The sequence below is a fragment of the Alosa sapidissima genome, chromosome 4, assembly GCF_018492685.1.
Source record: "Alosa sapidissima isolate fAloSap1 chromosome 4, fAloSap1.pri, whole genome shotgun sequence".
NCBI classification, from domain to species: domain Eukaryota; kingdom Metazoa; phylum Chordata; class Actinopteri; order Clupeiformes; family Clupeidae; genus Alosa; species Alosa sapidissima.
The window spans coordinates 20,788,240-20,804,770 of NC_055960.1; the positions used below are offsets into that span (position 1 = coordinate 20,788,240).

At 41.1% G+C, this 16,531-nt stretch overlaps 2 protein-coding genes and 1 long non-coding RNA gene across 7 annotated transcripts; 2 read left to right on the plus strand and 1 right to left on the minus strand.

Annotated features, from left to right (window-relative positions):
- The first annotated feature begins 300 nt into the window (after positions 1-300).
- zgc:66479 (uncharacterized protein LOC327541 homolog) lies at positions 301-3,477 on the plus strand. The gene is made up of 4 exons (XM_042088692.1): positions 301-705; positions 1,236-1,726; positions 1,989-2,136; positions 2,305-3,477. The coding sequence occupies exons 1-4, from the start codon at positions 442-444 to the stop codon at positions 3,082-3,084; spliced, it is 1,683 nt and encodes a 560-aa protein (XP_041944626.1). The 5' UTR covers positions 301-441; the 3' UTR covers positions 3,085-3,477.
- Positions 3,478-5,207: 1,730 nt separating this feature from the next.
- On the plus strand, positions 5,208-15,908 carry LOC121706392 (protein phosphatase 1 regulatory subunit 12B-like). Of its 5 annotated transcripts, none has more exons than XM_042088078.1 (7): positions 5,224-5,632; positions 12,338-12,354; positions 12,585-12,702; positions 13,447-13,551; positions 13,762-13,812; positions 14,062-14,112; positions 15,167-15,908. In XM_042088078.1, exons 1-7 carry the CDS (start codon positions 5,540-5,542, stop codon positions 15,251-15,253), a joined length of 522 nt encoding a protein of 173 aa, XP_041944012.1. In that variant the 5' UTR covers positions 5,224-5,539; the 3' UTR covers positions 15,254-15,908. The 5 variants fall into 5 exon arrangements, with proteins under 5 accessions (XP_041944015.1, XP_041944012.1, XP_041944013.1 ...); XM_042088079.1 differs by lacking the exon at positions 5,224-5,632 and adding an exon at positions 10,598-10,906 and having other exon boundaries at positions 12,542-12,702; XM_042088082.1 differs by lacking the exon at positions 5,224-5,632 and adding an exon at positions 10,598-10,906.
- On the minus strand, positions 8,844-10,440 carry LOC121706393. The gene is made up of 3 exons (XR_006031039.1): positions 10,219-10,440; positions 9,800-9,929; positions 8,844-9,049 (listed from the first exon to the last, which is right to left on the minus strand). It is a non-coding gene; the product is annotated as an uncharacterized LOC121706393 (long non-coding RNA).
- Positions 15,909-16,531: the final 623 nt, after the last annotated feature.

A 16,531-nucleotide genomic window follows, 5' to 3' on the forward strand; every position in this document is an offset into this window, starting at 1 on the left:
AAATGAAGAAAACATCAGAATTCCTTTATTATTCAAAGTTTGTTCCACCGTGCTTTTCTGACTAAATCAAAATGAAATAATGCATTTTGACTCACATCATTGTTATTTGCTTACACGTGAAATTTAAAGTAGCCTAGGTTTAATTACCTGTTTACGCAATCAATAGGCTACGTGCTGGCATTGCAATCTTAAGGATCACGCACTGAAAAGCGCAACTGCAACATCAAAAAAACAGTTGTTCACTTCAAATACGTTCATGTACAGTTAGGTCCAACATGTGCTCCCGAGCCACGCCTCCTAAAGCGCCGGGTTACAGACGATTGTTGAAAACCAATGAATGACCAGGGCTTCACAAAAGGCTAATAACGGGAGAGGGGTCTCCGAACATTACACACTGCACCCAGATATCTGTGACTCGAGCGTTCCCTGCCGGACAACAACATGGGCAAGCGCAAAACCAAGAACAGCGTAAAGCAAGAAGACCAACTGCCTCTTATTTTGGATCCACCGGTGGTCAAGAGCAAACCGCGCAACCATTATGTTCTCATGTGCTTTTTATTATTTGTTGTGGTCGTTGGTGGACCACTTCTCAGCTGGCTTTGTATTCAACAACAGCAATCCATTAACGAGTTGTCAGAAACCTTTACGTCCATGCAGATGAAACTTGTGAAGTTCCAACAGCACGAAGGGACACAGAACCCACAAGTAAGTTTATTCTACAGCCTATTCTATGTGATTACTTACAGGTACGAAGTTTCAGGTGTACAAAAATACATATTCTGTAATGTAGTAATATGTATTCTTTTGAATTTCGGAAAATTGTTCAAGACATGGTTGCTATGTTACATTTTAAACCATTGAAGGTGGTACTGTTGGCCCATGCCTTATACTTTCTTGTGGTTGACTACACGTGTGATGTGTAGAATGGTGTGGGATTTCTTGCTATTAATAGTTGTCTTGTCCTAACCAAGGATCCTCTTACTTCTTAGCTTTACATTAAATCACATTAAAAGAACTTGAAATGTCACTCCAACAGGAGTATACAATGTGCTGGTATTATTTCAGAAATCAGTAGGCTACTATCTCACTACCTCATGTTCTGCATGATGTAACCTACAGCACAGTTGAAGAATTACACTTATTTGCGATTCCCTCATATGTCCTGCATTGTATTTTAAAGAAATATCATATTTTAGGTGTTTGTTGTAAATGTAAACTATGTCATCCTCTTGCAGTTGGATGGCATTGGCCATTTTGAAGAGAGGCTGCTAGCTCTGGAGCAGGCGCAATCCAATGCCCAAAAGCAGGCAGAAATGGCGCTGACAGCTGCCGAGCAGCTGAAGGTTTCGGACCTCCACACTCAGGTGTGGGCCTTACAGGCAGAGATGACCACAGAGCTGAACTCCAAGATAGCCGAGCTGCAACAGGTCGGCGTGTCCGTAGCCTCATTGAACGCGCTGATCACGAACCAGAGCAAGGAGCTGGAGGCCGTGAAGCAGAGTGTCAGTGACATCCTGAACTCCAACTCTCAGCTTGCCCTCAGTATCTCCGGCCTCGCCAGCAGTGTGACTAGTGCAGCGTCCCAGCTCGACCAGCAAGGCATTGTGATGGACGACCTGAGCGTCCAGCTGCAGGAGCAGGCAGATGAGATCCACAGCCTGAGGGAATCTCTCTCAAGTCAACAGGAATCGCTCGAGTCCAACAGTCAGGAGGTGCTGGAAATGAAGTATGTAGAGAAGGAAAGCACAGCAAGTCAACTGGTTTTAGGAAAACCTTTCACAGACAACACCATACTGCACAGACACTCCACATGTTCTTTAGCCCACATTTTATTCCAGTGAAGCATGGCATAATGACTATGGATTCGTATATTAAGATGGATAAACATAATTTAATGCTTTGTCACTAAAATTGTATTGGACTATTTGGTCAGAAGATGATTACAAATCTTGCCAATGACCTGCATGTGTGTGACCCCTGCCCACTAGGAGCCTGTTGGTGATGGCACGGATGAAGAGGCAGAAGTCCCTAAATAAGCAACTGAAAGCTGTGCAGCAGAGCTTTTCAGAGCAACTCAACCAAGCCCACAGCCTCCATGCCGACCTGGAGGCCCCGTTGCTTGTTGTGCATAGCCAGGTGATCAAGGACACACACACACATACACATACACATACACACAACAGTTTTTGTGAATGGAATTTAAATTAACTATTAGTAGCTTTTACTAATATCAGTTAATATATTGTATATAGTCCTGTTTTGTGTGCTAAATGTAATTACAAAATGTGCTATGTTCTGCTTTAGTTACTCCCTGGTAGTGAGGCAGCCTCTGAGGAACCAGCAGCTGAAGAGGAAACAGACACAGCTCCAGAGGAGACACAGGAACCCGAGGAAGTAGGCCAAAAAACAGAAGGGGAAACATCTGATGAAGAAACCGCTGCAGAAGAGGAGATGGCAGCAGGAGAGTCCACTGATGAGACTGCTGTACTTGATGAGGAAGCACCAGATGAGGCTTCTGATGAAACCTCGGAGACAGAAGAATCCCTGGATTTTGAAGAGGAAGCAACTGGAGAGGCTCTGCAAGAGACAGAAGATGCTTCTGAAGAACCACAGGAGGAGGAGGAGGAGGAAGAAGAGGATATGATGGAGGAACCTGCAGATGAAATAGCAGAGGAAGACACTGCAGAAGAAGCTGACAAAGAATATGCTGAGGAAGAAATCGAAGAATTAGAAGAAGAGGAAGAAGAGGAAACAGAAGAAGAACAGGAAGAAAAAGAAGAAGAGGAGGAGGAAGAGGAAAAGGAGGATGAAACTACAGAGGAGCTGTCAGAAGAGGACACAGACAGTCAGTCATATTTAGATGAACCGTCAGAAGTTGACGAAGAATCTATTGAGGAGAAATCTGTTGATGAGGAGGCTGACGCTGAAGAGGAATTAGTTGAAGATGATCTTGAAGAGGAACTTGAAGATGAGCCATCAGAAAATGTGGAAGAATTCGGAGAAGATTTCATGGAGGAAACCACTGAAGAAGAAATGGAGAAGGACGCAGAATATGATGATGATGATTTTGCAGAGTTTGAATAGCATACAAAATAAAGTGCTTTTTCAAAAGAGCAAGACAACGAAGCGTTAAACAAACATGGCTGAATCAGCCATTTCTTTTGATACTTTTGATGTTTGTTTTCAAGAGAAACTTTTCTTATAGTCAAGATGATGGCACTGCCTTGATTGCCATGTTCATTTGGGTAAATGTGACTGAAATAATATGAAACGAAATTGTTGCCTCAAAAAAGACTGAAAAAATAATAAAACAAAACAACCTATTTATATGAGTAGCCTGAACCTTGAAATAAAATAATGTAGACACTGGAAATGTTGGCCGAAAAACCTTAGATACTAAGACTGGAATAATTTAATATAATTTAATCTCATCGACTTTCAGAAATAAAACTTATTTGTGTGTTTTGTACCATTTGAGTTTCCTAGCCTGTTTGCCCATCTCACAGCCCCCTAGCTACCCTCCTTGTCTTGCACCCCCCCCCCCCCCCCCCACACACACACACACACACCCTGTTACTAATATGGTACAGCTATTTCTGGCAGCACCTATGAATACCGCTGTATGGCAGCCAATGTACCTAATTCAGACCTCTAAGAAATGTATTTATAGAGTTTGGGGTTTTTTTGGTTATCAAGATGACTGTGAAATAAGGCACTTAAATTCACATGTTACTTCCTCCTTTTTGGACAAACTCCATGAGTCCTACTCCAGCATACTAACAGAAGCAGGCACGGGCAGCGAGGTGGCTACGGCTGGTAAAGCGTCCTCTCTATGTGTCCCCCGTGCTTCATGTGCAGTTGCAGTTGTCCCCTCTGAGTGAAACTCAAGCCAGTCTTCCAACAGTGTTATTTATGGCTGCACTGTCTCTCAGTCTGCTGCCACTCACAGCTGTTCACATGTCACTGCCATACGAACCACACTGGTAGCTCAGCAGGGAGATTACTGTCTGGATATAAATGAGGAGCCACCAGGGAAATTGTCTCATTGATTCTGAATTGTTGTTCACTGTGCATGAGATCGAAGTAATCTTTCTTTAAAGAATCTTTAAAGATTATTTTTTTGTGTACAAACAGAGATACCAAGCAACAGTAACTACCTATTCATGAGCATTCAACTGTGAAAATAATTGCTTTTCTTTTACTTTAAAAGGGCAAATACAATTTGTCTTTTTATTTCACTCCATTTGTTTCATGGCGAGGAGGCACTCTGCAGAGTTACCATATTACTGTATTAATCAAACTGCTGCTAGTTCATTGCGTGACCTTTTGAGAAGACCTTTACTTAATGAAGTCTGAGGAGGATGTATAGTTCCTGGATGTCCTGTGTGTTATGTTACTTGTGTTTGTAGTGCATGCTGTACTCTTCCCATAGGGAAGTATCTGAGAGGTACACACTCTGGTAATACTCTGTATCTCCACAGGGTGACAGCACTGTCACATACCATATGCTGTGTGGGCCTAGAGTGAAAAGATTTATTTATTGTGCTCACAGCATAATGGCTGTGGTCAGGTCTCAAGAGAGATAGTGTGGTCTTTGCTGTCACAGTCATTCACTGTCATCAAGTAAACCCTCTCCGCCAGATATGTTTACATCAGGTAGACCCTGGCTTTAACTAAACTCTCACATACATTAAGTTATAGACCAATGGACATTGTAATGTGTGTTGAAAGATATGTTGCAATCCCTCAGTGAATAGACTGAACATGCCTAAAGAGTGGGGTTGTTCATGGGATGAATATACTTAGAATACCCTGCTACCATTTCAAAATGTACATTGATGTACAATATAGAGTGAACTCTATGGATTTTATTATTTGGGAAAGCAACTGGCCTTCAACTGAATTGATATCAACAGTTGTTTGGGGAGTCACAGGAACAGTACAGATAAATTAACTTGGAAAAAACACAGACAATTACATCCGCCTGTAACGCGACATTTGTAGTTTCATAACCCCAGTCCTGCTTCATGGTCAGGAGATAGAGCAAGTGAAAATTAACAAGGAGGATGTTTTATGTAATCATGTGTGGATGAGACTGAGTGAGTGAGTGGATGAGTGGGAGTGTGTGTGTAACTTACTCACTGAGTGGGGATTGGGGGGATGGTAGTATGGTTATACACTTGTACAGCAGAGAGGGTGAGAGAGAGCCAGAGAGAGAGAGGGGCGGACATACAGTAGACTACGAAGGGGAAGGAGGAAGAGAAAAGGGGGCAGGAAGATATGAGGCTGAAAGGTGGGAGGCAGGGCAGGGCTCTGAGATGTGGAACCAGTAGTCCCCTCTGGAGCCAAGCAGCAGGACCTCTGGCTCATCTCTACTCCTGACTCCCACCACTGCTGCTGCTGCTGCTGCTGCTGCATCGTCCCAGCAGAGCTGCGCTCAGGACATTGCCTCTGACTCACGCCCTTTGGCTGATCTCCCACCAAGCGTTTCCTAGGCCATGCAAGAGACGCACGCCTCCCTTGCCTGACCCACACAGCCATGTCCACTCTGTCCTCCAGCAGCAGGGAGCAGGCTCGCGCACGGAGGACCCCATCCGACCTGCCTCCCTCCTCAAGCAGCAGAGCAAGCAGGGTAAGAGATGTGCTTTTACAATTCAATAATTCAACATCAATGATGCATGCATAGCACTGACTTTATACAGTAGACTTACAGGCAATATGTTTAGCCATGCATCAATGCAAAGGATTTTATTTATATTTACTCAAAGCAAGTCAAAAGTGAAATCAAAGAGTTTATTCATTCATTCAAGGTTCATTCATAGGCCTCAATGAAGCGTAGACTTCACTACGATGGAACTACGATGGAAGATATTAAAATTAATAAAAATAGAGGATGCGACTTTAAGTGTCCACAATGTCTGTTAACATTCTAGATGTTGATCTTACACTCATGCCAGTAAGATGTGCTGCACACCATAAATCTAGCTCGTATGAAATTGACATAGTTCAACTAAACTTCAGGTTTTGCCTTTGCCTCATGTGATCGGTCATCAAAATGACTGAGAAAAGTTATTTTCTGATCATGACATTGTTATCTTTCACAGTTCTTTATTTTGCATACAATGAATTCCCATAAGGGATGTAGATATGACAGTGATCAGACATGAGCTTGTAAAACTGAAAAAAAAGACAATGGTTTGATCGTTTGATTTGAGTTGTGTGACCTGACATTTATCAGTAAAACTAATTACAGTGTAAATCATACCCTGTTTCAACAACCCCCCCCCCCCCCACATGCTCAGTGTGTGTGTGTGTGTGTGTGTGTGTGTGAGAGAGAGAGAGTGAAAGATAAGAGAGGAGGGAAATGAGATTAGCACAATCGATAACCCACAAGTACATTGTATTTCACTGAAATAAGAGGAAGCATCCCCTCAGGGCAATGTTCAAAAGGAACTTCACAGCAGCTCACATCATCAAAACACTTATCAGTCTTTGCTTTAAGTCTCTCAACACAAGACACACAAAAACCTCTCCTCAAAGTACTTCCAAATAAAAACAAACAGCTTTCCACTGACCAGCTGATTCAGATGATCAACAGGACATTTAAAACCCCATCTCAAGCTAGTCTTACTTACATGGTTATGCCATATACATATTATTTTCATATATTCTGAAGCAGTGTGCCTCCAAAGAGACATTCCCAGTGTTTATGCGAGCTGTGACAGGGGAACAGGAGACTGTGAGGAGAGGACGAGCAGGCCAGGAGAGGCTGCATGGGAACGCTGTCCGAGTGTTTACAGTGCTGTATTCCTGCCCCGCTCCGCTGGGACACACTCATTTTTTCCACTGGGAAGCACAAGCCAGGCCAACATGACAGCCCTGAACACTTCCCATATGCTGTTCAGAGGGGGACAGAGGTTTTTTGCGAGGAAAGGCCCAGGCTGAAGATGACCAAACATAAAGACAGCCGAACGAACAGATTTATTCTGCAGAGAAAACCACAGAGTGGTATTGCTAGGCAAACTTGCCATGACAGCTTACTAAAACTAGAAAATGTCATTTCGAGGAAATTACCAGTGCATGAAAATATAAACATACTGTATATTAACATAAAATGCCAAACAAACTTTTATTTGGAAACAGTTGGCAGGAGTCATAGTTGATAACTGACAGTTGAAATGGCTGAACAGTTAAATAGTTGAGTAGTTTAAATAGTTAAATTATTTAATAGTGAATTATTGTAGTGAGGACATTTATTTTGAAACAGTTGTGGGCAGAGGAAATAGTAGTCTTAAGAGAGCCAGATTGTATGCTTAAAGCCTGAGACAGAGTATATAGTTTAAAAGTTGAATGTAGATAGTGTAATGGATGTTGATAGGCAGATTGTTTAATGGATGTTAATGGATAGTTTAATGGGTGGATGAGTGAATGGTTTGAAGAGGATGAATGGATAGAAAGTTGGATGGAATGTGCCTTATGTCCTTGTAGAATGGAGAGACACAGAGAGAGTTAGCCTAGTTAAGCAGAAAGCAGTTGATACAGGTGCAATCAGTTTAACTGGCCCTTTGATGGGTCATAATAGTGAGCAGCTGGAAGTTGATACAGGTGCAAATCAAGTTAATTAGTCCATTGTGATGTCATAGTGCTAATGCAAAGTCTATGGGGAAAAATAAGCTTGTTTTTTATTAATATCTCAAAAAGTATAAAGTTTACAAAAGTGAAAAATACATTCCCCACGTGTCCTTTTCAAGACCTACGTTACAAAGTTTGAACGAAGTTTCTACGTTAAACGGTTAAAGCTGAATTAGACGCAGAAATTTGGTGGGAAGAAGAAGAAGAAGAAGAAAAAGACTTCGGATAACAGAACAGTGCATTTTCATGCACTGTAATTACAGGAGGCTTAGTGTTAAGGCTGTCAACATGATGATGGGTCGGCATCCAGTGAACCTCACACTCGGGGGAATTTTTGTTACAGTCTTGCTTTGGAGTGTGTGTGTGTGTGTGTGTGTGTCTGTGTGAGTGAGTGGTGGTCACTCCACATACACATATTCTTTTTTCCAGCCAAAGATAAGCTGTTATTCTCTCCCTGAGGATGTGTGCCAAGCCATATGACTGCCATACTTGGTTGTAGAAAGCATAATTAGAAAATCGGGTCTGCTGGCCCCAATCCAGAGAGAAAAGCCAGCAGGTGGTCTTGCATAAAACAAAATCTGCTCTCCATTTTCCATCTTTTTAACTGTCATTGTGTCCCCTTTCCCCTAAAATTATTACTGCCAGTACCAGATGTTCTAATGAGACTGTCACAAGCCCTGTGTAAACTCACGACCTAGAACATGTATGCAGCACATGCGTCCTGTGATATATTTCTCAAGATTTTCTGCCCACATAGCCAGGGCCAAGGTTTTCAGAACACTTCCCGACCCACCAATTTGTCCTGCATCCTTGAGATCCACATGCTAGCCTACAGGCATTAGGCCATGAGGTAGCCAGTGTTAACTCTAGCCCGATTTGTCAGGAAGGACGCGGTCCAGTGTCCAAACCAATATCTGAGGATAACCAGTGAGCCAGAGCCTTGCTGTTAGAAAAGAATTTTGAGTTTTATTGTTGTGTCTTGACCTCACGCTTCAATTTTCTTGTCATGGACAAACCATTCTTCCAGACTGGCTAAGGGTTGTTCAGGGGTCTTTAAATCCCTTTCTTTCCCTTTTTGCTTGACAACTACACAAGCTTGTGTGGCGCTTCTGGTGTCTAGGTGGCTTTGGGACATCAGGGGCCCCAACAATATTTATTTAAATGGAAACATGGCATATTGAACAAAACTTTTTATTCTTAGCTTGCATTTGTGAAGGATTTTAGCTGGCTCTATCATGCACACACCATTTTACAACCACCTCCTACACCTTCTCCCTGCCCACTTCCACTCCATTAGCAAGGTAATGTGAACAGTCCAAGTGCCATCGTAAAACCTTCCAACAGTGACTCTACATGGATAGAGACGTTGAAAGCATGTGCAACAGTTTATTTTTGCCCATGCAGCACTTTAAAAATCCTGTAAACCAAAATCAGAAATTTGTTTGAAAACACACTGTATAGGTTAAAAAAAAAGCATGAAAAGATTGTGTGTGGAACTGATGTGTGGAGTTTGACCATGATCTTTTTTGTGCTTTGTTTGTTTGGGTGGCTCGGAAAAAGGCTATTGATTGATGATGAGATGAGTTCCCCATTTAGCATTACTTGAGTTGAGTTGAGTTAGCAGGTGGACAAACTCCAAAAAGTAGTGCCATGGATTCTTCTGCCTGTGCACTTAACACAGGTGATCTCGATAATTAGCCGTTTTACTGGCTGAAGAGTTGTGCCAATTAGGATCAGCTGGTTTAGTGAACAGTTGGATCAAATATGTGGTTGGAGTTTTTCACCTCTAGGACTGAGTCAGGCTACAACAGAGAACTTTCATGTTCACTGTTCAACTTTGCAGGCTGCTTGCCATGCACATCCTCTAGATGTATCTTCCCTACAGGCCAGCATTTTAAGATCCTTAAACCACCAAAGTCTGATTTTGAAATGTAATTCAATATGCTTGGCAATGTTTTTATTCATTCAGATTTGTCTGGGTGGTTAATGACACCTTTCTCTGTGGTGTGACAAACTCATATGTTTTTGGTTTACATGGTCCTAGGAGTCTACCTGCCAGTTTTTGGCTGTATGCCCATATTTGTTCATTAAAGTGTAACGTACAAAGTATCTGACAAACTGAAAGCAAACCTATGTACAGTATCTGACAAACTGAAAGCAAACCTACCATGTGTAAATATTACAGCATATGGATGTATTCCACTGTACCCCATCATTACAGTGCATTCATGGCATCTGGGAATGACAAGGACCGCCCTCGTGATTACGTTTTTTTTCCCACCGCAAGTGTTCATGTGCTTTGCCGTCGGAATATGTGAAAAACATGGATGCCACAACAAAGGTTAAAACATACGCTCACTAATCTTAAATAAACAACTGTATTTGCTTAAAAATATAGTGCAAGACGCTTGTGGAAGAAAGATATACAGCTTTCAAGTGACAAAAACGACAAATTCCCAAGTTCACATTAAAACTGTTGGACATGAAAGGCCACATGGACTACAAACGAACTACAACGTGACAACAAAAGTGACAATGCCCCTAATTGGGAAACTCGGTTAGCAAAATCTAGCCCTAGTTTCCTACCTCCAATTCCCACATGACGTGAATGATGTGGAATTGATGACATTTTCACTGGGAAAAACACACAGTTAGTCCCCTCTGTAGCTATAAGCGTGCCAACCAACTAAGTACACTATGACTGAGTGTGAATCCGTTATGAGCAAAGTTCTATGTTAAATCTTTGACTTTGGACCTTTACCTTTACTCAATGTATGACGTCACAGAGTTACTGACTAAACATACAGCCACGGAGGCACGGTGACTGGGGCCAGCCCATTACCCAGAGAGAGAGCAGTGGCCTATGGTCCATCAACTTAACCCCACATTAGGATTGATCACCACAGTGGAGGGAACCATTCTTTTGACCCTCTTCACTGACAAACACCATTTTCCCTAATGCTACAGAACGGGTATAAACTAGCAAGAAATACAGAAGGAAATTGGTCTGTAACAAAAGTGGATATACTATTGGAAAGGAAAAGACCCAATCTAATTCTGTGCCAAACAGTGCAGTAACTATAATTCAAGTTCAGTAGTCATAGTTGGTACCCTCAAGGAAGCATTTCCTTCAATCCGGTACAGACTTTTTGAACATTCACCAGCTGTTTATTGATTGCCTAATTAATTAGCCTTCATGAGGTAACTCTTGGTGCCTTAGCCTGGATATTTCTTGACTCTACGCTTTCCCATGCAAGAAACAGCATTCATGAAAGTAAGCCTCCTTTTGTACAGTACCTTACATTGTTTTGCTGAAATATTACTAAATATATTACAGTGAAGTGTACTACCGGTACTTACCTGGTTATTGAGAAATTTAGTACGCCATGCCTGCAATTTCAAACAAGCATCAATCTCAGATATGAAAACTTCATGTTATATTTATTGAAGTTACACAGACAATAATTAAATGGAGCAGCATGACGACTTAACAAAGACAAAGACTTTCCTACTCCCATCAATTACACCTGGCTTTAGCATTCATTTCACTTCCCCAGATGATTAGTGTAATCAGGTGGATCAAATCAGGGTTGCAGCTGAACTGGAACATGGTTATACGCCTTGTTTGTGCATGGATGTGTGGAGCAGAAGCTGTACAATAACTTTTGGTTTTGTGAAACTGCCTGACATGGTTAATATAAATTCACAATCAGCAGCTTTGTGGAACCACTGTTTTAAGGCCTGGCTTGACTGTCCGGGAAGAGAGTATACCACTCATAGGGCATTTTATTTTTATCATTTCAATATCAACATGTACAAATATAGTAGAAGCTTGTATAAACGTCATCAAGCCATGACTGTGCTGTTTTTAGACATTCTAACATTGTGTGGATGCATATCTGACTACACGTTCACCTTAAATAGTTATTGAATATTCTGTGGTTTAAGTAACGCTGTAACAAATAGTTGGCTCATTGGAAGGGAAGGGACCTTTCTCTCTCTAAAGTCCTTTTGCTCTCCCCCCTGAGAGTCTATGGAGCAGAGCCCTGTAAACACCTTTAATCTGAGCAGGCAACAGCACTCTGACCATCCACCAGCTACAGAAGTTGTTACCTTTTTTGGATGTGTTTGGTTATCTCCTGGGGCTCTATTACTTACACAAAGAAAAAAAGAGAGAGAGAGAGAGAGAGAGAGAGAGAGAGAGAGAGAGAGAGAGAGTGGGACAAGGAAAGAGAAAGAAAGAGAGAAGGGGGGAGGCTAAGAAAACTATGAGGTATAAGACTGAAAAAGTGTCTGAAGTTAAGCAAAGCCAGGGTGCATCCCAATGGACTGATTCCATGTCCTCACAACAAACAAAACCTACAGTATAGGAATGCACACAAGAACATTACTACAGCATTTCAAGCCAGAATAACTCCTCACTCAACTCTCGTGTGTAACCGTGTGTAAGTAGTCACTCATGCTGAAGTTAGAAGAAGCGTAGTAGTAGAAGTGCCATGTACATAAGCAAAACTTCATAATCTTAAATTGCACATGATGTCACCACTAAAGTCTTTGTATGCTTATTAATACAGTCAACCAACCTGCTATCCTTTGTTAATTTCCATAGTTCAGTGTTATGGAATAGACGGTATACATTTCTATTGGAAGACTATTACAGGCTAACATTTACTGCTTATTAATCACTCATTTCCTTCTTTTTTAGCATGAAAGAGAATCAAAGTAAGTTCAATTTTATTCTTCTTTACCTGCAACATGTTAAATAATTTTTCACCATGTGTTCCAAAAATTCAAGAAACCTGTTAGTAAGACATTCTAGAGCGATCACTTGATTTGATGAGTTCAAACAGGCTGCTAAGTCTGAACTAAACTCCCCACCAATGACACAATGCAGTTGCACTGCTTTCAGATAGCCACAAGACTAATCTGAGGGCCGTTGGATTGTGCAACAGGTTGGACTCTTCAGCAGGTGGAGCTGGACGGCCCACTCCTCTCTCTTCTCGAAGGGACAACTCCTCAAGGGGAGCAGGCCAGGCTGCAGATGACGGCAGCCCCAAAGACTACAAGAAGGTAACATTACCACAACATGTAGCATGTTCTTCAGTCAGTTTGTCCAACAGTTATTTCACTCATTCTGTGAGGGCCAAAATGACAACTGTATCACTAAACCATCCGCTAATCCACATTTAGCCGTGCTGACTGTTCCCCTGGAGAAAACGATTGTCATCTGGCTTCATAAATTCAGGATAATGGGACATTGCTTTGGAAACCTGGGACCTTTCCCAGTGACTCACCCCTTGATTTTCCATAGTTAATGCTTTATGGTTTCTGTTTTGTTGAATACATGGAAGGAATCGCAGTATTCGTACAGTAGACTGTCGGCACCCGTTGGCATTCCTCTTCACTCCGCTCCACTTCCATTTGAACTATCTGGTCTTTGCTTAAAAACTGCCAACACACTCAAGGGTAAACAAAATGGCATTAAAACATGCAGAAAAAAATACATCAATTCACTTCCAAGTTTCATCAAACTGGCCAAGTAATTAGTGTAATATTTGACCAGGAACAACATCAAATTTTGCATTTCACCTGTAGCCTACATCCGCATTAAGTAGAAACAATATTTAAACAACACCTCTGCAAATTCTCTGCACTACGACACTTGATATCTGCTCCAGATTATCCCAATTTCCTGTCATCTCAACATTTTTTCACCATCATCTCCAGTTGCAATGTCTTAAATCTTCATATAAAATCCACAATAAAACATGCTGCTGTCTATTGAAATGTGAAACATTTGTTTTTCTTTTGCAGATGTATGAGCAGGCTTTACAGACCAATGAGAAACTGAAGTCCAGGCTGGAAGACAGCAAAAAGGAGCTGGCTAGGATCCAAGCACGACTAGAGAGAGTCAACCAGGTAGCTCCATTTTCCCTGAAATTACAGTGTCCATTTTAAGGATTTATATTGTAAGCAATGCATATTTTAAGGTTGTTTTTTCCTTCCATAATGCATTGTGAGACTGTATTCTTTAATTGAGTTTCATTGAATCAATTAATCATGTATACAAAACAAATGAATTTACAGACATGTTCTGACTGTACAATCACTGCTGATGTTGTTTCTCAGAAACAGGGTAAAGTGTCTGAGCGGTCCAACGTGATGGACAAGGACAAAGGGGTATGCATTTTTCCTATAGGTCTTAAATCTTTGCCTTAGCTTATAGGGCCATTCATGTGCACCAGTGACTCACCCCCTCATCCATTAGATACACTGAAGCCCAGTGCTCCCTTCAACTCCTTCCACTGGTCTGACTCACCACTCCCCCTCACATCACATCAGTAGAGCTGTGCATGCATGCTATATACCTGATAATTATCTTCAGTTCTGCACTGAAGATAATTGATACTGATCCATCCATCTCTTTAGGAGAAGCACATTCTGGAGAAAAAGATATCAGAGATGGAGGATGAGCTGAAGGTATGGTTTCCTGTTATGCAGATGTAGCAGTTCAAAGTGCAAGTCTCACGGTTGATAAGCTACCCGCATGACACTTATGTTGCTCAAAAGGTATCAGAGCTCATTGTCTACTACAGAGCAGCTAAGTATAGTGATTAAATAATTTTAAAGGTTATATTCATCATTGCATCATGAGGTAAATGCAATACAGTGGGTTACATTTTCATGAAATGTTGGGAGTAAATGGAAGATGAATGATTAATCATGAAGATGATTCACCAGTATCAGTATCAGCTTAAGCTACCAACTGTATCTTTTAAGAAGAGGACTGACTGAAAGTGTGGTAGACAATGACACTTGCACTGTGTCACAGTAAATCCTGGTGAAGATGCAACAAATGTCCTAAGGACACAAAGCTCTATCCCCACTTCACTCCATTGGTGACATGAAGTGCCAGAATCTGAAAGCACAAAGGCACAACTGTCTGTCTATCCATGAAAAAACAGACTCCATTGCGTAGACTGAGCCACGAAAAAAGAAAAGTCCAGTGGAAACTGCTGGCACACAAAGGCCTAAACAGCAGACACTGCAGTGCATTGAATGACACTACACTGGCAAGTGTAGCTGCACTTGTAAAGCCACCATACTAGCCATCTACAGTAGGCCTACAGCAGACAGGTTTTTCAGAGATTTCAGCATTGTCCCTTATGAAAAAGACCAATAGTAACACTATAAGACTACTATAGTAGTTATGTAGTGTATAATACTTCAAGGATATTCCGTAATACCTCTATAATATCCTTACCCTCTACAGTATTCCAAATTACTATAACATTTTGTCCCGAAATACTATACGATTCCTATAGTTATTTTCCGTAAATGTATTCTGGGTGCATTACACTAATGACCAGACATCTTCAAGCAAAAACAATTGAATATAGCTTTAGATGATATCATTGTCTGAATCATATTTCAGTTCCCTCTTCTGAGTTTCAATTCCTCAATTCCATTAAAGTGTTGTTCCTCTGTTCCCTGTGACCTCAGCCATGCTCCTCTCTTTTCTCTCTCTCTACAGGTGAGGACAGAGCTGAAGAATGAGAACCAGCGGCTGAAGGATGAGAATGGAGCACTGATCCGCGTCATTAGCAAGTTATCCAAATAAAAACAAAGAGGATGAAACTATAAAACCTCAAGACTCAAACCAGTTCTCCGCCTGAGGAGTTCCTACTGTCTAAATAATGTGTGTGTACACTGACACTCACACACACACACACACACACACAAACACCACTGTCCAGACCCTGTTTGAACATGTGTCTATCTTGGGGTTACGGTTGTCTCACTCTACTGCCATCTACTGTTAGAACGTTAGTTTTGTTTCACAGTATGTGGAATGTAATTAGCAGTCATTTGAATTTGATGTACTCAAATTAACTTCAGATATACACCTGCTATAACTTGGATTAACAGAGTTGTGTCTACATTGGTAGTCTGATTTGAGACACTGTTTTACTGTCACATCACACTTGTCTGGTAGGTTACAGTGTCCATAGTCTGCGGTACTGTATTGCATTTTTAGCCATCATACTCACATTCTCACATTATGTTCATTTGAAGATTATTTAAGAGTTATTGAATCAACAGCTGTACCTGAGGAACAAGAAGATTTGTGTGTTGTCTTGATGCTGATCACATTCCTCCTGGTTTGAGTATGCTGTCTTAATATGTAAGGCTAAGGATTTCCTTTTGTTTCTCTTCAATCAAAGAAATCTTATTTATTACACAAGTGAAAACTCATTAAATTGTATGCCACAATACATATGAGTACCAAGTAAAATGTTGACAAAATTTGTACATGTTGAAGTAGTTGCATTATAGCGGTAATGAATCTAGAATTATAATTAGCAGAACATTATGCTGAGGATAAACAGAGGGTAAAACCCAATGACATGGTACACACCAAAGATTCTAGAGCAGAGCATAGCGCTCTAAAATCTTTGGTACACACAGCAGTGCCAGCTAATGGTTATTAGTGGAACTAGCGGCAACAACTTTAGCTGTCTCACTGAGATGGATATTAAAGGCACAGTCAGCGATTGCACAGGAAGTTGCGTTTGTTTATGCTCATGCTTATATTTAAATTAATTAGCAGACGCTTATGTCCAAAACAGCATACTACATTATTTAAACCGAGGGTTTTTCATAGTTTTTTCAATCTTTTACATTAATCCATAATGTTATTCAACCTCAACTTGGATATCAAAACACTTCTCTCTTTATTGTAAATTGCCACATATCTCTCATAAAGTGACTAGAGACTAATTGTGACAAGACCATTTGTGATAGTCATGTCAACCTGATTGTGTTCTAATGTGCATTTTCTGTCAATATTCTCTGGCACTGACAATCCAAAAATAAAATCCTATTGTTTTTAGGATAC